At 49.8% G+C, this 20,330-nt stretch overlaps 1 protein-coding gene across 8 annotated transcripts in view; it reads right to left on the bottom strand.

The window, feature by feature from the left end:
- The window catches only part of LOC115636463 (transient receptor potential cation channel subfamily V member 2-like), a 61,277-nt gene that overhangs the window by 7,399 nt on the left and 33,548 nt on the right, over nt 1-20,330 (bottom strand). For all 8 annotated transcript variants that reach the window (XM_030536592.1, XM_030536591.1, XM_030536593.1 and 5 more), the window contains exons 5-13: nt 15,675-15,815; nt 14,884-15,182; nt 14,275-14,451; nt 13,643-13,801; nt 13,419-13,514; nt 12,819-12,889; nt 6,374-6,539; nt 4,187-4,253; nt 3,792-4,099 (exon numbers count right to left, since the gene is read on the bottom strand). In XM_030536592.1, the coding sequence (XP_030392452.1) occupies nt 3,792-4,099; nt 4,187-4,253; nt 6,374-6,539; nt 12,819-12,889; nt 13,419-13,514; nt 13,643-13,801; nt 14,275-14,451; nt 14,884-15,182; nt 15,675-15,815 (1,484 nt within the window). The remainder of the gene's footprint in view (nt 1-3,791; nt 4,100-4,186; nt 4,254-6,373; nt 6,540-12,818; nt 12,890-13,418; nt 13,515-13,642; nt 13,802-14,274; nt 14,452-14,883; nt 15,183-15,674; nt 15,816-20,330) is intronic.

Genomic DNA, 20,330 nt, shown 5'->3' with positions numbered 1-20,330 from the left:
TGCCGCCGCCCACGCTTTCTGAAGGCTGTCATCTGCTTCCTGCTCAGCCTGGAACTGTTCCCTTGAGGCTGGGGTCACCAGTTCTTCCTCAGACTGTGGACTTGGGCTTGGTCCCTCTGGAAGCGATGTAGGTGATGGGGTTGTTTCCGTTGCTGGTGAACCGCTCTCCGCTGGTGCACCTGAGGGTATTTCAGGCTCTGGCTGAGCCTTTTGGGTATGGCTGTCGTGTGCTTCTGCCAGTTCTGGCTCGCTGGCGCCCTCTGGCGTTGAGTTTGAAGATGTGGTTGCACTTGCTGGTGCTGGTTGCTGTTCCAGTTCCGGGCCTGGGACTGGAGATGCTGTGGCTGTTTCAGTGGTAGGCATGGAATCCGGGTCCACTACCTCTGTCTGGGTTTCTGGTAACACAGACGGGGCCTCTGTGGACGGCTCAGGAACAGGAATGGGTCTGGAAGCTTGCCTGGTTTGGCTACGGGTAACCATTCCCACTCTCTTGGCCCGCCTCACCTGGTTGGCCAAGTCTTCCCCCAGTAGCATGGGGATAGGATAATTGTCATAGACTGCAAAAGTCCACATTCCTGACCAGCCTTTGTACTGGACAGGCAGTTGAGCTGTAGGCAAGTCTACAGCTTGTGACATGAAGGGGTAAATTGTAACTTTGGCCTTTGGGTTGATGAATTTGGGGTCAACGAAGGATTGGTGGATAGCTGACACTTGTGCCCCCGTGTCTCTCCACGCAGTAACCTTCTTTCCGCCCACTCTCAAATTTTCCCTTCGCTCCAAGGGTATTTGAGAGGCATCCGGGCCTGGGGATCTTTGGTGTGATGGTGGTGTAATGAATTGCACTCGCATGGTGTTCTTGGGACAGTTGGCCTTGATATGTCCCGGTTCATTACACTTAAAGCATCTTCCATCTGATGGGTCACTGGGCCGAGGTGAGTTACTGGAGACTGGTGAGGTTGAAGAGTAGGGTATCTGTGGCTTTACTTGGGTGGTATGTAGGGTCTTTGGCTGTCCTCGGTTGTAGGGTTTATGGTCTGTGTGCCCCCTGGGGTAATCGTTCCCCTTGACAGTAGCTTTTTTGCTTTCTGCCAGTTCCATCCATTTGGCTCCAATCTCCCCCGCCTCAGCGATAGTTTTGGGATTTCTATCTTGTATGTACCGTGTGATGTCTTCAGGAACACCATCCAAGAACTGCTCCATTTGTATGAGGAGGTTCACTTCTTCCAAGGTTTGAATGTTGTTTCCTGTTAACCAGGCCTCATAGTTTTTTGCAATGTAGTAGGCGTGTTTGGGGAATGACACCTCTGGTTTCCACTTTTGGGTTCTGAAGCGCCGACGGGCATGATCTGGGGTTATCCCCATCCGGTATCTGGCCTTGGTTTGAAAAAGTTTATAGTCATTCATTTGCGGCTTGGGCATTTCAGCTGCCACCTCTGCTAAAGGTCCACTGAGGTGTGGCCTTAATTCTACCATGTACTGGTCTTCGGGGATGCTGTACCCAAGACAGGCTCTTTCAAAATTTTCCAAGAAGGCCTCGGTGTCATCACCTGCCTTGTAGGTGGGAAATTTCCTGTGCTGTGGAGCAATAATTGGCGCCGGGTTGTTAGGGTTGGCTGGCACATACAGCCCAGCTTTTGCCATCTCCAGTTCATGTTTTCTCTGTTTTTCCTTCTCTTCATTCTCTTTTTGTTGTTTTTCCATTTCTTTTTGTTGTTTTTCCATTTCTCGGCGGTGGGCCACCTCTTCTTCTTCTAGTTTTCTTTTGTGTGCTGCCTCTTGGGCTGCCTGTTCTCTTTGAAAGGCTGCCAGTTTGAGGCTTTCTTCCTTTTCTTTCATCTCCATCTGTCGCCTGTGTTCAGCGTCTTTGATTTGTTCTTCGGCGTCAATCCTTGCCTTAGAAGTCATGGTTCCTGTTTTCTTGTGTTGGGGTGCCCTCCGGTGTTTATCTTCTGAACTGCAGGCTCTCTGTTGCCTCCTGAAGTCTGCCTAGCAACAGTGCTTTTTTCCTTTTCTCTCTAGCTAATGTTCAATGAAGGGAAACCAGAAAAACCACTTTATTTGCATGCATATAGAGTGCTGGTATGACTCTCAATGGGAGTGCTATTGTGTGACAAAAGACCCTTAACAGTCTTCTCGCTTAATATGCAAACCACAAACTGCTAGAGAGCAGAAAAAAAAAAATTCTCTCTGGTTCCCTTTTAAAACCAAACTGTTTCTCTCTGCTAAAAAACCCTTAGCAGAGAAAAGAAAAATATAATATTCCTACTGGCTTCTGGATTCTGTCTATATCCCACCGCTGCCACCATGACATAACCTTATTCCCAGATTCTGGACCTTAGCGTCCAAAATTTGGGGGTTAGCATGAAAACCTCCAAGCTTAGTTACCAGCTTGGACCTGGTACTGCTGCCACCACCCAAAAAATTAGAGTGTTTTGGGGCACTCTGGTCCCCCTGAAAAACCTTCCCTGGGGACCACAAGACCCAAATCCCTTGAGTCTCACAACAAAGGGAAATAATCCTGATTCCCTTCCCCCCTCCAGGTGCTCCTGGAGAGATACACAGACACAAGCTCTGTGAAACTACGCAGAGTGAGTCCCCCTCTCCGTTCCCAATCCTGGAACAAAAGCACTTTCCTCTTCACCCAGAGGAAATGCAAAATCAGGCTAGCAATCCAACACACAGCTTTCCCCTGATTTCTTCCTCCCACCAATTCCCTGGTGAGTACAGACTTAATTTCCCTGAAGTAAAGGAAAACTCCAACAGGTCTTAAAAGAAAACTTTATATAAAAAGAAAGAAAAAATACAAAATGTTCTCTCTGTATTAAGATAATACAACACAGGGTCAATTGCTTAAAAGAATATTGAATAAACAGCCTTATTCAAAAGAATACAAATCAAAGCATTTCCAGCACTTATATTCATGCAAATACCAAAGAAAAGAAACCATATAACTTACTATCTGATCTCTTTGTCCTTACTCTTAGAAACAGAAGACTAGAAAGTAGAAAGTACTTCTCCAAAGCTCAGAGGAAACAGGCAGACAGACAAAAGACTCAGAGACACACTTCCCTCCACCCAAAGTTGAAAAAATCCGGTTTCCTGATTGGTTCTCTGGTCAGGTGTTTCAGGTGAAAGAGACATTAACCCTTAGCTATCTGTTTATGACAGCATGACACCTGCAAAAGGGTTAAACATCTGTCTCCTAACATGGTTTTGCTCCCAGGGTGTGCTCAATCAATTAAAGTGCTGTGGTGCTGTCGGCTTTTATCCAGCGTTTTATTGGCTGAAGGTGCTGTCACTCAATCTGTGAGGAGAGCTTGCTTGCACCGAGCCTCTGGAAGACCAGAATCAGCTCTCCCAGGTTGAGGGGTTGGAATAAATCTCCCCGTAAACTCAGCTGTTAATTTCCTTCAGCAAGCACCATCTGCGCAGTGTCACTTCCTCTTCCCTTCCAGAGGCAGGAAAGTGACAAAGCACTGCTTAAAATGTACAGTCCCATCCATTAAGGTGGTGGTCAGAGTCTTTACAAGTAGATCTGGAAGGCATATATCTCAGCACTTTAGATACTAAGGTGATGGGTACTATAGAAATGTGGAGAGAGAAATATCTCATTACACTTTTACTACTTTAACTAGAACTTCGGAGCTCAGCGAAAACGTGTGTCAAATCTTATATCCCAGCAGATGCACAGCGGGAGAGAATGTGTTGTAAATAGCTCCCACAGGCCCACATTTAGCGCATATGTTGTAAGGCTTATATTGGAGACCAGGTGAGCGGTGCAACAGACTTACCTGCAGCTTCCAGACGCTCTTGCTGTAACCAGAGACATTGGTGACAGTCTCGCTCATGAGGGCGATCAGCATGTTGAGCAGGAGGATGTAGGTCAGGATCACGAACAGCAGCAACAGTAGCATGACAAAGTATTTGAATTTCACATGCTCCTGGAACTCCAGGTCCCCCATGCCAATGGTGAACTTGAAGAGCTGCAAGGAGGTGCTCAGCAGCCCACTGTACACAATGTGGCCTTTATCGCCATCCTCCGGGGTAACAGACTTGTTCTGGGAAGCCGAAGGGGCATCCCCTGTGAGGGTGACCAGAGCTGTAACAAAAGCAGAACAATGAATGTTTTTTGGCAAGTCTCCTCCTGGCAGGTCTGCCTCTAACACGGTGCTGAGTCAATCCTCACCTGCCGCAAAGCCAAAGAGGAAGATCACGTAAACCATGAGGAAGCGTAGCAGGTCCCTCAGGATAGTCTGGAGACAGAGCAAAAGGCAGTGTTATTAATCACCAACAACCTCACATGAGGTTTATACAGCACAAAATCACCAAGAAAACAGGAAACTAGCGCACCTATCAAATAATGATATTTGGCTCTACATCAGTTCTGGCAACATTAACTCATTAATCCCCACAGTCCCTCGCAAGGGAGGCAGGTCAGGAAGTAGTTTTACTCCCATTCAATAGATGAGGATGTGATACAGAGGCCCACTGGTGATTCACTGCTCTGAGTCACCAACACCTGTGAGGCCTGACAAACTCAGTACACTTAACTCATTGCTGTCATCATATTTATCTATAAAGAATGTTGTGAGGGACCAAAGGAAAGCTTACGCCATACTGCTCATCATAAGCATTGAGAGATGCAAGTATAGGTGTTATTTTAAAAGCTGTATGTATATACAGAAAATATTTTTAGAATCTGTGTTCCAGGCAGGTTTGATAAGCAGCTTTTACCAGACAAAGCGACGTAGATCAGCCTATCCACCCTGTCTCTAATGTAAACTAAGCATTTTGAAACCAATACAGAGGAAGTGCTATTTGCATATGAAGTCAACAGTTTGACTGGAGAGGGGAGGGAGTGAAACCAGCAGGGGAGAGCACACAGGAATCTGAGCACCAGGGGTTTTCCTGCCTCTAGAAAGAACGACAAACTTTGAAGAGAGAAAAAATGATATTTTGTGATCTATTTCACTTAGGAACATCTTTGGAGGAAGGGGGTGGTTCACAACAACCTGGATCCTGAATTGAATGAGATCAGCAAGCTTTGCATAAGGTCTTTGAAGGCAAGAAATGTTGTGAGATACAGGAGAGTAGCCTGTCAAGGTTATATTAGTCTCTTAGCTGCGTGTTCTGCTTCTGATTTAGTATAACCATCTCTGTTTCCATAATTCCTGCTCACTTGAATCTGTGATTCTCTGTTCTTTGTAAATACACTTTTTCTTTTTATTATAAATTAATCTCAGGACTGTGATATTAAGTAAAGAGTGCATCTTCAGCTGAACCAAGCAAGCTGGTGGATACGTGGTCTCTCTGGAAGCAGTGGTCCTGGTAATTACTGTGAATGTCCAGTGACGGGCTGGACACCACAGGGAGACTCTTCTGAGGTGTTTGGGGACTGCAATGCAGAGTAAAGGCTGGGAGAGTTCTGGGCAGATTGTTTGGGTGTCTAAGAGACTGGGGTGTCAGGGAGCCGGCACCCAGTTTAGCAGCAGCAAGTTTTTCTCCCCCTGAGGCAGGGGGTAACAAGATGAGTCTCGGGCCTGAGTGCCCCGAGAAAGCATCACAGAGGAAGTGCAGATATAAAAGGCTGAGAGACTTGCTCAAGGTCACACAGCAAATAAGGTAACAGCGTTGAGCTCAGAACTCAGGAGTTCCTGGCTTCCAGCCCTAAGTTCTTTCCTTCAGACCCTGCTGTTTTCAAAGGTTGAATAAGACATACAGTAGAACCTCAGAGTTATGAACACCTCGGGAATGGAACTGTTCATACCCCTGAAATGTTTGTAATTGAACAAAACATTATGGTTGTTCTTTCAAAAGTTTACAGCTGAACATTGACTTAACACAGCTTTGAAACTTTACTATGCAGAAGAAAAATGCTGCTTTTAACCATCTTAATTTAAATGAAACAAGAACATAAACAGTTTCCTTACCTCATCTCTGACATGCTTCTCCAATCCTGAGCACCACACACAAATCTACTTATATGCCTCAATCCAGACTTTCCAAAGCTAGAAAACTTTTCCTGAACAGACTGCCACTCTGTGTTTTGTGTTGTGTTTTACTTTCGGGGGATTTTTTTTGTGACAGGCTGCTCTGAGGGACCAAGATGAGTCCCAACAAACTCATTTTTATTTGTGACCTGAGCCAGTATTTGAAAATCTGCTGCAAACTGAGCTAGTCGTCTGCCTCCTGCAGCATTCCATCTCCCCCAAGAGAATACATATACTCAAATGGCATGGAATTTCAGTGATCACAACCTACGTATTAGCTTCTTGCACGTTCTGCTGATCTTGACAGGAGAACAGTAACTGCAGCATTTGGACAATGCCTCATGTCCCTGAGCATCTCTTACAGGGTGTTTCTCCATACTGACCTTCTGTATCATGACACAATAGATCCCAGTCCACTGGAAGCCCCGAGTGTAGTACAGCATGTTCACCCATCCCAGCAGTAAGGAGAATACCATTGTCGGCACATAGTCTTCTGAACCCACAATATACAGCACAGCTGAAAGCAGCAGCGAGAATGCCTGGAGCAAGCTGGGGGAAGGGAGGAAGCAATCATAGTCACACAGTGAGCTGAAAGTCTCAGTGCCAAATCCTTTTTGTGCCACACTGGGCAAAGCCAGCTGCATCTTGCAGCATTACCCAATGGGGTATAAAGTGGCAGCTAGTCAGACCCTGTAGTTATAGGTGAGTTAGTATCTAAATCCATCTGTAACCTACTTTCTGCACAAATATATTGCAGATTCATTAGACGTTAGCAAAGTTCACATTATGGAAAATCTCAGAGATACTGGGCCTGACTCTCATCTCTTCTCCACCAGATATATTCACATACACCAGGCCTGATTTCAGTGGAGTTACACGCGTGAAACTGGTATAAAAATGGAGAGAATCAGACCTGTCACATATAGAAATACACACACACAAAAATTATAAAGTCTCTTCCCCTTAACAAAAACACCTCGCTCTCATATAGTGTTCTTCAACCACCGATCTCAATGTGCTTTACAAAAGGAGGTCAGTGTATTATCCCCATTTTACAGACTGGGAAACTGAGGCACAGGAAGACGAAATATAATGCCCAAGGCCATGACTTCCAATGGGAGCCACTGGTGGAGCCAGAAATGGACTCCTGAGTCCCAGTCCAGTACTCCGTCCACTAGGCCATGTGGCCAAATCCCAGTCACTAAATGAGCAATTCCACATATGAAAAATGGTTACTCGCCTTTCTGTAACTGTTGTTCTTCAAGATGTGTTGCTCATATCCATTTCAGTTAGGTGCGCACGCCATGTGCACGGATGTCGGAAACTTCTTCCCTAGCAGCTACCCATCGGGCCAGCTGTGGATCCCCCTGGAGTGGCACCGATATGGTGCTCTATATATGACCCTGCCAGCCCAACCCCACTTCAGTTCCTTTGTGCCGGCTACTCCAACAAAGGGGAAGGTGTGGGGGAATGGAATAGATATGAGCAACACATCTCGAAGAACAACAGTTAAAGAAAGGTGAGTAACCATTTTTCCTTCTTCAAGTGCTTGCTCATATCAATTCCAGTTAGATGACTGCCAAGCCTTACCTCGGAGGTGGGGTCGGAGTCAAGGTATTGCAGACTGAAGAATTCCCATGCCGAAGGCCGCATCATCTCGAGAGTGTTGGATGATTGTGTAGTGTGATGTGAAGGTGTCCACTGAGGCCCATGTGGCAGCCCTGCAGATCTCTTGGAGGGAAACGTTTGCCAGAAAGGCCGCTGACAATGCTTGAGCTCTTGAGGAGTGAGCCGTGACAGCAGGCAGAGGGACATTTGCCAGGTTGTAGCAGGTACAGATACACGTGGTAATCCATGATGATATCCACTGTGAAGAGATCGCTGTGCCTTTCATCCGTTCCGTGACAGTGACAAACAACTGGGTCGTCTTGTGAAATGGCTTTGTGCAATCTGTATAGGGGAGAGCACCCTTCTAACATCTAGTGAGTGTAGGCGTTGTTCCCAAAGGTCAGCATGTGGTTTCGGGTAAAATACCAGCAGGAAAATGTCCTGGCTTACATGGAAACAGGATGCCACTTTCGGCTGGAAGGCTGGGTGAGGTCTCAGCTGAACTTTATCTTATGAAAGATGGTATAAGGCAGTTCACACGTGAGAGCCTGTAGTTCAGAAATTCAACGAGACAAAGTGATAGCCACTAGGAAGGCGACCTTCCAGGAAAGGTAGAGGAGAGGGCAGAAGGCCAGCGGCTCAAAAGGAGGACCCATAAGGTAGGAAAGAACCAACAGGATGGGGTACCAGCATTGACGGGGCTAGGCAGGAGCCACCAGTATGACATCTGCCTTGTCCCAGCGGACCTTGAGGAGCAGCGTGGACCAGCGGAAACCGTGGACCAGCGGAAATGGCGAGAAGGTGTAAAGTAGTTGGCCAGACCATGTGATCAGGAAGGTGCCTGCAATCGCGCCTGGGCTGTGGCCTCGGAAGGAGCAGAAGGCTGGGCACTCTTTGTTGATCCGTGAAGTGAACAGGTCAATTCGGGGAAACCTCCAGATGCACAAAACAGAGTGAATGCTGTCCGGACGAATCGACCATTCATGTGTAAGGAAGCGTCTGCTCAAACTGTCCACCAGTACATTTTAAACACCCAGCAGATATGAAGCTTGAAGAGTGATGGAGTGGGCTAAAACAGAATTCCCACAGAAGAAGGGCTTCTTGGCAAAGCGGAGATGACTGGACTCTGCCTTGTTTGTTCAGATAAAACATGGCTGTGGTGTTGTCTGTCAGGACTGCCACACAGCGGTCTTATAAGTGGGGAAGGAACTCCTGGCATGTGAGGTGAATCGCCCTGAGTTCCTTGATATTGATATGCAGGGTTAGCTCATTTTCCTGCCATAAACCCTGTGTTGTCAGGTTCCCGAGGTGTGCTCCCCATCCCAGCACAGATGCCTCTGTAACCAGAGTCAGGGTGGGTTGAGGAGGATGGAATGGGACCCCAGTACCCACCATATGGGGATCCAGCCACCAGTAAAGGGAGTCGAGCGTGTGGCTTGGGACCGTGAGCACCATATCTAGATTGTCGCAGCCTGGTCAATACACAGACGCTAACCACGTCTGTAAAGGCCTGAGTCTTAGTCTGGCGTGTTGCACCACGTAGGTGCAGGATGCCATGTGACCCAGCAACTTGAGGCACTGCCTCGCTGTGGTGGTGGGGAATCTGCAAAGACTGGTGACTATGTTGGCCAGAGTCAGACGCCGGGCCTTTGGGAGGAAAGCCCATGCTTGGTTCGCGTCCAGGACTGCCCAGATAAACTCTATTGTCTGGGTTGCGGAGAGGACAGACTTGCTGATGTTCAGCAAGATGCCCAAGTGATTGAACGTGTCCGTGACCATTTGTACCTGAGATTGAACTTGATGAGACTGGCCCCGTAGGAGCCAGTCATTGAGGTACGGGATCACGTGCACATTATGTCAGCGAAGAAAAGCTGCCATGACAGCCATACATTTGGTGAAGACGCAGGGGGCTGTGCACAAGCCAAACAGAAGGGCTGTGAACTGATAGTCCGTCTTGTGCACCACGAAATGGAGAAAACGTCTGTGGGGCAGGATAATCCAGACGTGAAAGTAAGCGTCTTTCATATTGAGGGAGGCACACCAGTCTCCCGGACCCAGTGAGGAAATAATTGTGGCCAAGGAGACCATGTGGAACTTCAGGTTGATGATGTGCTTGTTGAGCTCCCTGAGGTCCAAGATGGACCTTAGGCCTCCTTTTGTCTTGGGGACGAGGAAGTAACGCAAGTAGAATCCCTTGCCCCTGAGCTCACGAGGCACTTCCTCCACTGCTCCTAGGGCAAGGAGTGCTTATACCTCTTGGGTAGAGAGTGCTTGTGAGAAGGGTCCCTGAAGCGGGACAGGGAAGGAGGGTGGGAGGGTGGAGAGGAATGGAAGTGGATAGAATATCCCGCCTCTACCGTGTGAAGGACCCAATGTCCGATGTAATGAGGGACCAGGCATGGTAGAAACGGGATATGCAGTTTCAAAAAGGGATAGCTGTCTGGGTTGTGAATTGGTAGTCCATCCTCAAGCTGCTTTCAAAATGGGCGCTTAGGACCCAGAGGGGGCTGGGTCTAGGCGGGAAAGGGAGCTGTTCGGTTGGCTGAGGTTTAAACGGCTTTCTTTGAGTTGATTTAATAGTGTTTCTTGTGTCTTTCAAGTATGCAGCCGGGAATCAGTTTGCTCGCGAATAGGCCTTGGAAATCAAGGGAAGATCCTGGATTGTGTGCTGCACTTCAAGTGAAAGACCTGATGACTGGAGCCAGGTGTTCCAACACTGGTGATGCCAGATGCCAAAGTGCGTGCTGCTGTGTCTGGCGGCATCGACGGAACCCTGGAGGGAGGTGCCAGCTACTACCTGCCCTCCTGTGGCAATGGACCCCAGTTCTGCACAAGCCTCGATGGAGAGTTGTTCTTGGAACTTAAGGACCACAGAGCACAAGTTATAATTATATCTAATGTGGATTGCAAGCTGATTCGTGATTCGGAGTGAAAGGCCACCAGTAGAATAATTTTTCTGCGCAAAGAGGGTCCAGGCATCTGGCCTCCTTTGATTTAGTGGCCGGCCACTGTTGGCCCTGCCGCCTCTCCTTTGCATTCACCGCATCCACCACGAGAGAACATGGTGCAGGATAAGTAAAGAGGTGTTTGTATCCCTTGGTGAGAACTAAATACTTGCTTTCCACCCCCTTGCTTGTGGGAGGAATGGAGGCCAGAGTTTGCCAGAGTGCTTTGGCATTCGATTGAATAGTTTTGTTCATTGGGAGGGCCATCCTAGAAAGCCCTTCTGGACTTAAGATGTCTACCATAGGGTCCTCCTCTTCCACAACTTCCTCAGCTTGGAGGTTTCCTGTTTAGGGCTATGTGCCTGAGCAGCTCCTGCAGCACTCTAAAGTCCATTGGGGATGGGCCAGATGTGGACATGCCAGCCATGGCCTCATCAGGGGAAGACGAGGATGATGTTACTGGGAGAGCCAGATTGGAAGTGGTCCCTTGGTCTGTTGTGACCAGATCTTCCTGGGTGCTTGAGGTAGCCTCTCCTATGGGTGGGCTGGCTCCAAGGATTGGGCCTGGTCTGGAGGAGGGCAGCTGAGGGTTGCCTCAGGAGGCTGGGCGCCTGATTGTGACAGCAGAAGGACAACAGGGGGGCGCCCTGGACCTGATGATATGCCGAGGGGGTCCAAAATTGCAACTGGGGTTGCTAGTGGGACATTGAGGGGTCATGTTCAAGGCTTCCCGGGCCTGAACAGGGAATGTCCAAAGCCTCTGAAGCTCTCCCTGACTTAATGGAAGAGGATTGAGAGCGCGATGGCCAAGGGGGAGCAGTACGCGAGTGTGGCGAGGGAGGCACTGAGTCCCTTGACAGGCAAGGATCATACGGTGATGGGTGCCAGTATGGAGAGTGGTGCCGTAATGGTGACCGTGACTATGACCAGTGCTGTGTAGAAGGGCCGTTCCGCAATGGAGATAGCTGCTGCACCAGGGAGCAGTGCCATGATGGAGACTGGTGCCATGCCAGGGAGTGGTGCCACGATGGAGACTGGTGCTGCTCCGGGGAGCAGTGCCGCAGTGGAGACTGGTGCTAGGCTGGGAACCTGTGTCGGGCTGGAAGCTGTGCTGGGATGATGAGCAGTGCAGCGCTGTGGATCTGTGCGCTGAATGGTGCCTGTCCAAACGGTGCCCCAAGGTCGCTTCAGGCCTATTGGAAGGTCCTCCCAAGGCTTGGTTTTTATGAGCGACCGGGGGACTGGGAGGTGGACGCCTTTGGGGCCTGGGAGATCGGCGGTCCCCGAGGGGGAGCGTGGGATCTTCTGCAGAGCTGGTGACGGTACTGCTGGGGAGCACTGCACACCGAGGCACTTGTGCCGCATCTTGAGAGGGGTCAGGGCAGACTCCATGAGGAGTTGCTTGAGGGCGGATTTCTCTCTCTTTTCTTGTTCGAGGCTTAAACGCTTTACAGATTTTATACTTGTCAGCCTGATGGGCCTCCCCAGACACTTAAGGCAGAAGTCCTGGGATTGCCCATGGGCATGGGCCTGCTGCAAGAACTGCAGGGTTTGAAGCCCTGGGACAGCATGCCCCGGAGACCCCGGCAGGCAGCTGTTGAAGGGAAGGACTCCCCGAACTACTATGCTACACTTAACAGCTAAGATAATTACTAACAATTAACTAACAAAGGAACTATGTACAAAGATAAGAGAAAGCTGGAGTAGTGCGATAACTTGATAACAAGGAGACCACTGTTCCAACAAATGTCAAGGGCAGTAAGAAGGAACTGAAGTGGTGGTCGGGCTGGCAGCGTGATATATAGAGCGCCATATCGGTGCCATACAGGGGGCCCCACAGCTGGCCCGTCGGTAGCTGCTAGGGAAGAAGTTTCCACATCCGTGCATGCGGCGTGCACACCTAACTGGAATAGAAATGAGCAAGCACTTAAAGAAGAAGTTCATATTATTATCATCTGTAGTAGCTGTAGCACCTAGATGCCCCAACCAAGGGTCAAGGCTCTATTGCACAGGCACGGTTCAAAGTGAAAAAAAGAGAAAAAGTCTCTTACGCCAGAGAGCTCACAATCTAGGGTTATGACAAGAGGCAATTGGTGGAAGAAACAAGCAAAGAGTTGGCTGGAAAGATGACATAACAGCAGAACAAGCATGCTGTGTGTGAGAATGGGTCATTTCTGCTCACCACCTGCCTAGCTACCTTGTGCCAGCTCAGCTGCATTTTAACAGAAGTCTGATTTCACATTAACTTTCATTTCCCACAACCCAAAGAACGTACAGAAAGACCTCAATGCAGCCATCAGAGAACACGTTCTTCAGGCTCCGCCATCTCCTCAGAAAGTACAGAATCTATCCAAAAAGAGAGAAATCAACAGGGACAGTTCATTAACGCAGCAAGACGCGTCTGAGTCCAGTCTCTGCTGGGATTATAATCTACTGCACCAGCAAATGGTTTCTTCACAGCCTTTTCTATTTATATCAATTTACTCCAATGACAGAAAAAATTAAGACCATCCCTCTGGAAAAGGGCTCCTGGGTAACAGAAAGCCAATAAAGAAATAGGAACTGAGCCACAGATTTTGTATATGTCTTTTTAATATAGTGTATCCAATTAATTAATGTATATTTACCACTGTGTAACACAAAACCCTCTTGTGATCTTTACATTGTGCCCATCTTACTATCCTTCCTTTCTGTCATCCTTTGTTTGCTAAATCTTGCTTACATTGCAAGCACTGATGGCAGGAACCTCTCCTTTCATTTATCTGTGAAGCTTCGTGCACATGTATGGTATTATGGAAATAAATAAGAGTGGTGTACCAGTGCCATGGGGATGGTGTTTTTTACTTCAGAGCAGATAGGTTAGAAATCTTTGTACCTGAGCAATTATGAGATAAAAGCCTCCCAGGAAAACAATGATCTGTCCAGTGAGCTGCAAGAAGCCGATAGTTGTGAACTCTGCTCGAAATGGAGACTGCAACATAAAAACAAGAATATGAAGACAGCAGCGGGAGCTGTAGCCACTCAAAGCCCTTTAAACCCCTTAAACCATAGCCCCAGCATTCAAGATCACTCCACAGCATCCAAGTAAGCCAGCCCTACCTGTAACTGCAGGGGACGATGGTAAGCAAGGACTGTGAAGATGGCCATGAATATAAAATAACAGAAAAAACTTATGTAAAATCTCCTGGCAGCAAATGAGTCCCATTTGTGCTGAAGCAGTTTGTTCAGCGGCTCCAAAACCACCATCTTGTATCGATTCTAGGGTGAGAGGAAGAAAAAATAACACGTCATCAGAGATCCAGAATCACCATAAAGCTTTCTTGATTCAGTGTTGGAATTCAGTGGCCAGAAGCCCTGCATGTCTCTTTCACCAGACTCTCAGCATGAAAGGATGCTGGCATCCTACTGGACCGGATACTGCCTGTGTCCCATAGCCCTGTATTTGGAGAGATCCAGGCTAAGTCACTGCTTCATGCCAGGGAACAGAATATAAATGTCTCAAACTCCTACCTTATTGCAGATTAGCAACAAATCTGAAGGGGTTTAAAACATTAACCATATATGTAAAGCCCTCATTATTATTATTAAACAAATTCACAGACTATTTCCCTAAAATAAAACAATCTAAAATGCCAAATTAATCTACATGATTTACATAATTTATGGTAACACTATAAAAAAATGGACAAAACCATTCTGTATTTGATTTTAAATAAGTTCTCAGGACTCACTGGTGTGTCACTGCTCTCAGCAAGGATCTCCAGGACAGAGTTTTTCTCATAACTATCTACAGAGGATAAGTCATAGAGAGACACATGGACGGGTCCATAGGTCCATTCAGTGAACTTGCGAGACAGGTGCCGGTACTCTGGATCCTTGATCTCTCTTTGGAGAATGTGTCTGAAGATCTGAAGGGAAAGTTTATGTTTATTATACTAATTATACATTAGGATGTAAAATGAAATTCCCAGCGTTCCTGAGTTGTGTTCAGACCTGTAACCCTGCTTCCTGCATACACTTTGCAGATATGTCCTTGGTCACATATATGATCCAGCCAAGAACTTGAGGCAAACTAAGCACAGCTTCTATAAGCTCTGTCAAACGAGTAACAACTCACAACCCAGCCCAGGAGTTCCCAGCTGTGATCACATCAGCACAGCTTCTAACGGGAGGGTCTGGAAGAGGGCTTCTTCATGCCTCTTGCAGTGGCACTCCTGGAGAGTCTCACGTACAGTAACGTAGGATGCACATACATCAGACCTATCCTCTAAGCAGGGGACTCACTCCACTGTCCTCACTATTTCTAGCCATGCCCAGAGAATCACTCTTGTGGCATTTACCTCTACTTTGCCCTCCTTGGCAGCCAGTTTCAGTGGCGTTAACCCAGCTCGGTTCACTATCTCCTCGAGCTTCTCTGCTGGGTTAATCTTCGTGCCTGCCTTTAAGATCTCATCATACATCTTGCACACTAACTCGGTATTCTGCTCGGTGTCATCTGCTATCATCACCAGGGCATGGAGAACTGTGTTGCCCAGGGAATCCTGTTCCTGGAGCCTGGCTTTCTGGTAGGGGTTATCAAGGAGGTATTTTATCACATCAAACTGGTTGGTGCAGGCAGCCAAGGAGAGGGGAAGTTCACCTGGAAAGATGGAGGCAGGGTTTGGAAAAAAAAACCAAAAGTAATTTAAGAACATTTATTTATCTTAGTCTGCAGAGTCTTGTTACTGTAACAGTGGTGGGCTTTTTCTTTCTGAATCTCTGTATTCAGGCTTGGATGTTTTGCAGTTAATTGGTATAGAAAAAAATCCCTTGCTACTTCTGGGAGTGGCTGGACCACTTTGCCAGATTCAGATTTTGGCTGCACCAGTCTCTCCATCTATTTTTGGGTTTAGTTAATGGGTTTAGTCCACACGTGGGAGGTCTGAAGCAGCCTCATGTCCCTAGACAGGGACAAGTGCACACAACTGAACAGCAGGAGGCAAGCACAGTCTGGTGAAGAGGTTTAGCTACCCCAGCAGATGAGACACTTGGAGTTATGGGATGGAAGAGATTACACCAAATGCATGGAGTGGCAAATCCACATACTGCAGGGTTCCCAGATAGCAAGCTGGAATCTGCAATGCTAGCTTACCAAAATAAAAACACACTCCTTCTTCCTTCTTCCTGAAGAATTCACCATGGGCTCTGGCGTGGACGTTGGCTTTATTCTCTATCAGCAGTTTCACTAAATCTAGGTGCCTCTTCTCTATGGCAATGTGCAGTGCAGTCTGGCCTAAGGAAACAGGCATTACAGTCAGAGCTTATGATAGTGCCAGGGATAGATGGAGCAGGAAAGACCTTTCCAGAAAACCCCACCACATATCAAATCACCCACAGCAATACTGTCAATATGGTAAAATAATCATGGACGCCCAGACATACTGTGTGCAGGGAACTGGTGGCAAATGCTGACGTTGCAACAGCGACGACTGGAAATGCAATCTGGACACCAAGCACATGAACTGTCAGACACAAACTCTCCCAAGACTATGAGGAGCTGAAAAGACGGTTACTCACCTTTGTAACTGTTGTTCTTCGAGATGTGTTGCTCATATCCATTCCAGGTAGGTGTATGCGCCGCGCGTGCACGTCTGCCGGAAACTTTTTACCCTAGCAACTCCCAGTGGACCGCAGGTCGCCTCTAGAGTGGCGCCAGTATGCACCAGATATTACCCCTGCCGGCCCACCCGCTCCTCAGTTCCTTCTTCCCGGCTACTCCGACAGTGGGAAGGAGGGCGGGTGTGGAAATGGGAGTATGAGCAACACATCTCGAAGAACAACAGTTATAAAGGTGAGTAACCGTCTTTCTTCTTCGAGTGATTGCTCATATCCATTCCAGGTAGGTTGATTCCCAAGCCTTACCTAGGCGGTGGGGTCGAGTGAGAAGTCGTGGCCTGGAGCACTGCAGAACCAAAGGCCCGCATCATCTCTGGACTGCTGGACCAGGGCATAATGGAAGCGAAAATTGTATGGACCGATGACCAGGTCGCCGCCCCACAGATCTCTTGTATTGGCACGCGGGCGAGGAAAGCCCGCGATGATGCTGTGCTCTGTGGAGTGAGCAGTCACACGGCCCGTCGGAACGTGGGCCAGGTCGTAGCAGGTCCTGATGCAGGAGGTAACCCATGAAGATAACCTTTGGGAGGAAATCGGCAGCCCCTTGACCCGGTCCGCTACTGCCACAAATAACTGAGGGGACTTGCGGAAGGGTTTGGTCCTGTCCACATAAAATGCTAGTGCCCGTCGGACATCTAGCGAGTGGAGCTGCTGCTCCCTGCGGGACAAATGGGGCTTGGGGAAGAAGACTGGGAGGAAAATCTCTTGGTTCACATGGAAAGCTGAGACCACCTTGGGAAGAAAGGCAGGGTGAGGCCTCAGCTGTACCTTGTCTCTATGGAAGACGGTATATGGGTGGTCCACCGTGAGGGCCCTCAGCTCTGACACTCGTCTAGCTGAGGTAATGGCCACAAGGAAGGCGGTCCTTCCACGAGAGGTAAGAGCAGGGAGCAAGTAGCTAATGGCTCGAATGGAGGGCCCATGAGCCGAGTCAGACCAAGTTGAGGTCCCATGAAGGGGCCGGAGGGCGAATTTGTGGATAAAGCCGCTCCAGCCCCTTCAGGAATCTCGCCACCATAGGGTGAGAGAAGACGAACATCCGTCCACATCCAGGATGAAACGCGGAGATGGCGGCTAGGTGGACCTCGGAGGGACGACAATGCAGACCCTGGGTCTTAAGGGACCAGATGTAGTCCAAAAGAGTGGTGACGGGAGTCTCCATAGGGCGAAGAGCTTTCTCTGAACACCAGCAGAGAAACGCTTTCACTTAGCTGTGTAAGTCGCTCTGGTGGAAGCTTTCTGCTGCCCATGAGAACCCGCGACCGGGGTGGAACATCGCAACTCGGAGTCTGTCAACCACGCAGGAGCCATGCCGTAAGGTGTAGAGACGGAAGGGTCCGGGTGACAGAGCCTGCCATGGTCCTGAGTGATCAGGTCCCGATGAAGGGGCAGGGTAACTGGATTGGCTACTGAGAGGTCCAGCAACATGGGGTACCAGTGCTGTCTGGCCCATGCTGGAGCTATGAGAATCACCCAGGCCTCTGTCTCTGCGCACCTTGATGAGAACTCTGTGAATCAGCGGAATGGGCGGGAAAGCATAACACAGGTGGGCTGTCCATGGGATCAGAATGCATCCGCTAGAGACCCTGGCTCCCGACCCTGGAAGGAGCAGAATGTTCGACACTTCCTGTCACCCTGGACGCGAAGAGGTCCATCCGGGGATGACCCCCACCTCTGGAAGAGTGAGAGGGCTACGTCCGGACGGAGGGACCACTCGTGTGAACGGAAGGATATGCTCAGCCGATCCGCTAGGGTGTTCCGCACCGTCCCGGGAGATAGGAGGCGGAAAGGTGAATCGAATGGGCTATGCAAAACTCCCAGAGACATATTGCCTCGAGACAGAGGGAGAGGACCTGGTGCCGCCCTGCTTGTTGATGTAAAACATGGTCATCGTGTTGTCGGTGAACACCGCGACACAACGACCTTGAAGGAGATGGACAAACGCTTGACAAGCAAGGCGGACTGCTCTCAACTCTCGTACGTTGATATGGAGGTTGATCATCTTGTGGTGTCCACAAGCCCTGGAGTTCTCTGGGTGCCGCCAGTGAGCCCCCCAGCCCAGATCGGAGGCGTCCGTTGGTCAGGGATGCCGAAGGTTGGGGCGGATGGAACGGGAGCCCCGTACAGACTACGGATTGTCCAGCCACCAGCGAAGAGAGTCCAGCACCCTCTGAGGGACGGTGGACGACCGTGTCCAACGACTGTCTGGCCGGCTGATACTGCGCAATGAGCCCATGATTGAAGAGGTCTCATGCGGAGTCGGGCATATGCCGTTACAAACGTGCAGGCTGCCATGTGGCCTAGGAGGGCCAGACATGTTTCGTATTGAGGTCAGCGGGGCTGCTCGCAACCGTAGAATGATTGTCCGACAACGACTGGAACCTGGGCAAGGGTAACAAGGCCCTGGCCAGGGCAGAGTCTAGAACGGCCCCCGATAAACTCTATCTGCTGCGTGGGGAGTAGAGTAGACTTGTCCACATTGATTCGAGGCCCAAGGCCGCAAAGAGGGTGCTGATCCTGGCGACATGGTCGCGGACTTGCAGTTCCGACGTGCCTCGGATCAGCCAGTCGTCCAAGTAGGGGAAGACGTGGATGCCGCAACGCGAAAGTGTGCGAGGCGACGACTGCCATGCATTTTGTAAACACTCTCAGGGCCGTAGAGAGGCCAAACGAAGGACCCGCAAATTGGGTAATGTTGGCGGTCGGGCCACAAAGCAGAGGAAACGCCTGTGTTGGGGGGCAACAGAGATGTGAAAGTAGGCGTCCTGCATATCGAGGGCGGCGTACCAGTCTCCGGGATCCAGGGATGGGATGATGGTTCCAAGGGATACCATGTGGAACTTCAACTTCACGATATACTTGTTGAGTTCCCACAGGTCGAGGATGGGCCTGAGGCCGCCCTTGGATTTGGGGATTAGAAAGTAACGGGAATAAAACCCCCTGCCCTTCTCGTTTTCCGAAACCGCCTCTATGGCTCCCTTGGCAAGGAGCGCGTGCACATCCTGACGGAGGAATTGCTCATGAGAGGGGTCCCTGAAGAGGGACAGGGATGGTGGGTGGGGGCGAAGAGAACTGCAGGCGATAATCGGCCTGCACCGTACGCAAGACCCAACGGTCCGACGTTATTTGGGTCCACGCCGGGAGGAAAAAGGAAAGGCGGTTGGAAAACGCGGGGAAGGATCCGGAGGGGAAACTGGACTGCGCCCGCGGGCGCACCTTCAAAATTGAAGGCTTAGGCCCTGGAGGGGCCTTGGTGGAGCCTTGGTTCTGCCCCGTTTGCCCACCGACTGCCTGCGGCGGTTGTTCCTGCCCGGTGCCTCAAAAGGGTCCTGCCGCGGGCGGAACTGAGGGTATGGCCGCCGCCGCTGCTGCTGCTGTTTTTGCTCCTGAATGGCCTGCGTTGTGTCGCCGCATATGCATGCCCAGCGACCTTATGATGACCCTGTTATCTTTAAGATCTTTCAGTCTAGGGTCTGTTTGATCCGAAAACCGGCCCTGGCCTTCGAAGGGGAGGTCCTGGATTGTGTGCTGGAGCTCCAGCATAAGGCCAGAGACCTGCGGCCAAGAGATCCGGCGCATCGTGAGCCCCGAAGCTAGGGTCCGAGCGGCCGAGTCGGCAGCATCAAGGGAGGCCTGTAGCGATGTTCTTGCCACTTTCCTTGCCCTCGTCCAGGATGGTGGAAAATTCCTGGCGTGCATCCTGGGGCAAGAGCTCCGCAAACTCCCCACCGCTACCCAGGAATTGGAAGGAGTAGCGGCTGAGGAGGGCCTGTTGGTTTGATACCCAGAGCTTGCAGCGCCCCCGCCGAATAGACCTTGCGGCCCAGGAGGGTCCATCCGCCTCGCCTCCTTCCGACTTGGGTGCTGGGGCCTCTTGCCTGTGGCGCTCCCTATCGTTCACTGACTGGACCACCAACAAAGCAGGGGGTCGGGTGAACATATAAGTATTCATAGCCCTTTGAGGGGGCCATGTACTTTCGCTCCACCCCTCGAGCGGTCGGAAGGGATGGAGGCCGGTGACTGCCAGATGTAGTGGCATTAGTCTGGATCGTTTTATGAAGGGTAGGGCCACACTGTGGGCGCATCGCTGAAAGGATGCTCACCACTGGGTCCTCAATTTCCGACACCTCCT

Source organism: Gopherus evgoodei, chromosome 17 (genome assembly GCF_007399415.2).
Source record: "Gopherus evgoodei ecotype Sinaloan lineage chromosome 17, rGopEvg1_v1.p, whole genome shotgun sequence".
In the NCBI taxonomy this organism is placed as follows: domain Eukaryota; kingdom Metazoa; phylum Chordata; order Testudines; family Testudinidae; genus Gopherus; species Gopherus evgoodei.
This window is presented reverse-complemented; position numbering and strand designations above follow the sequence as displayed.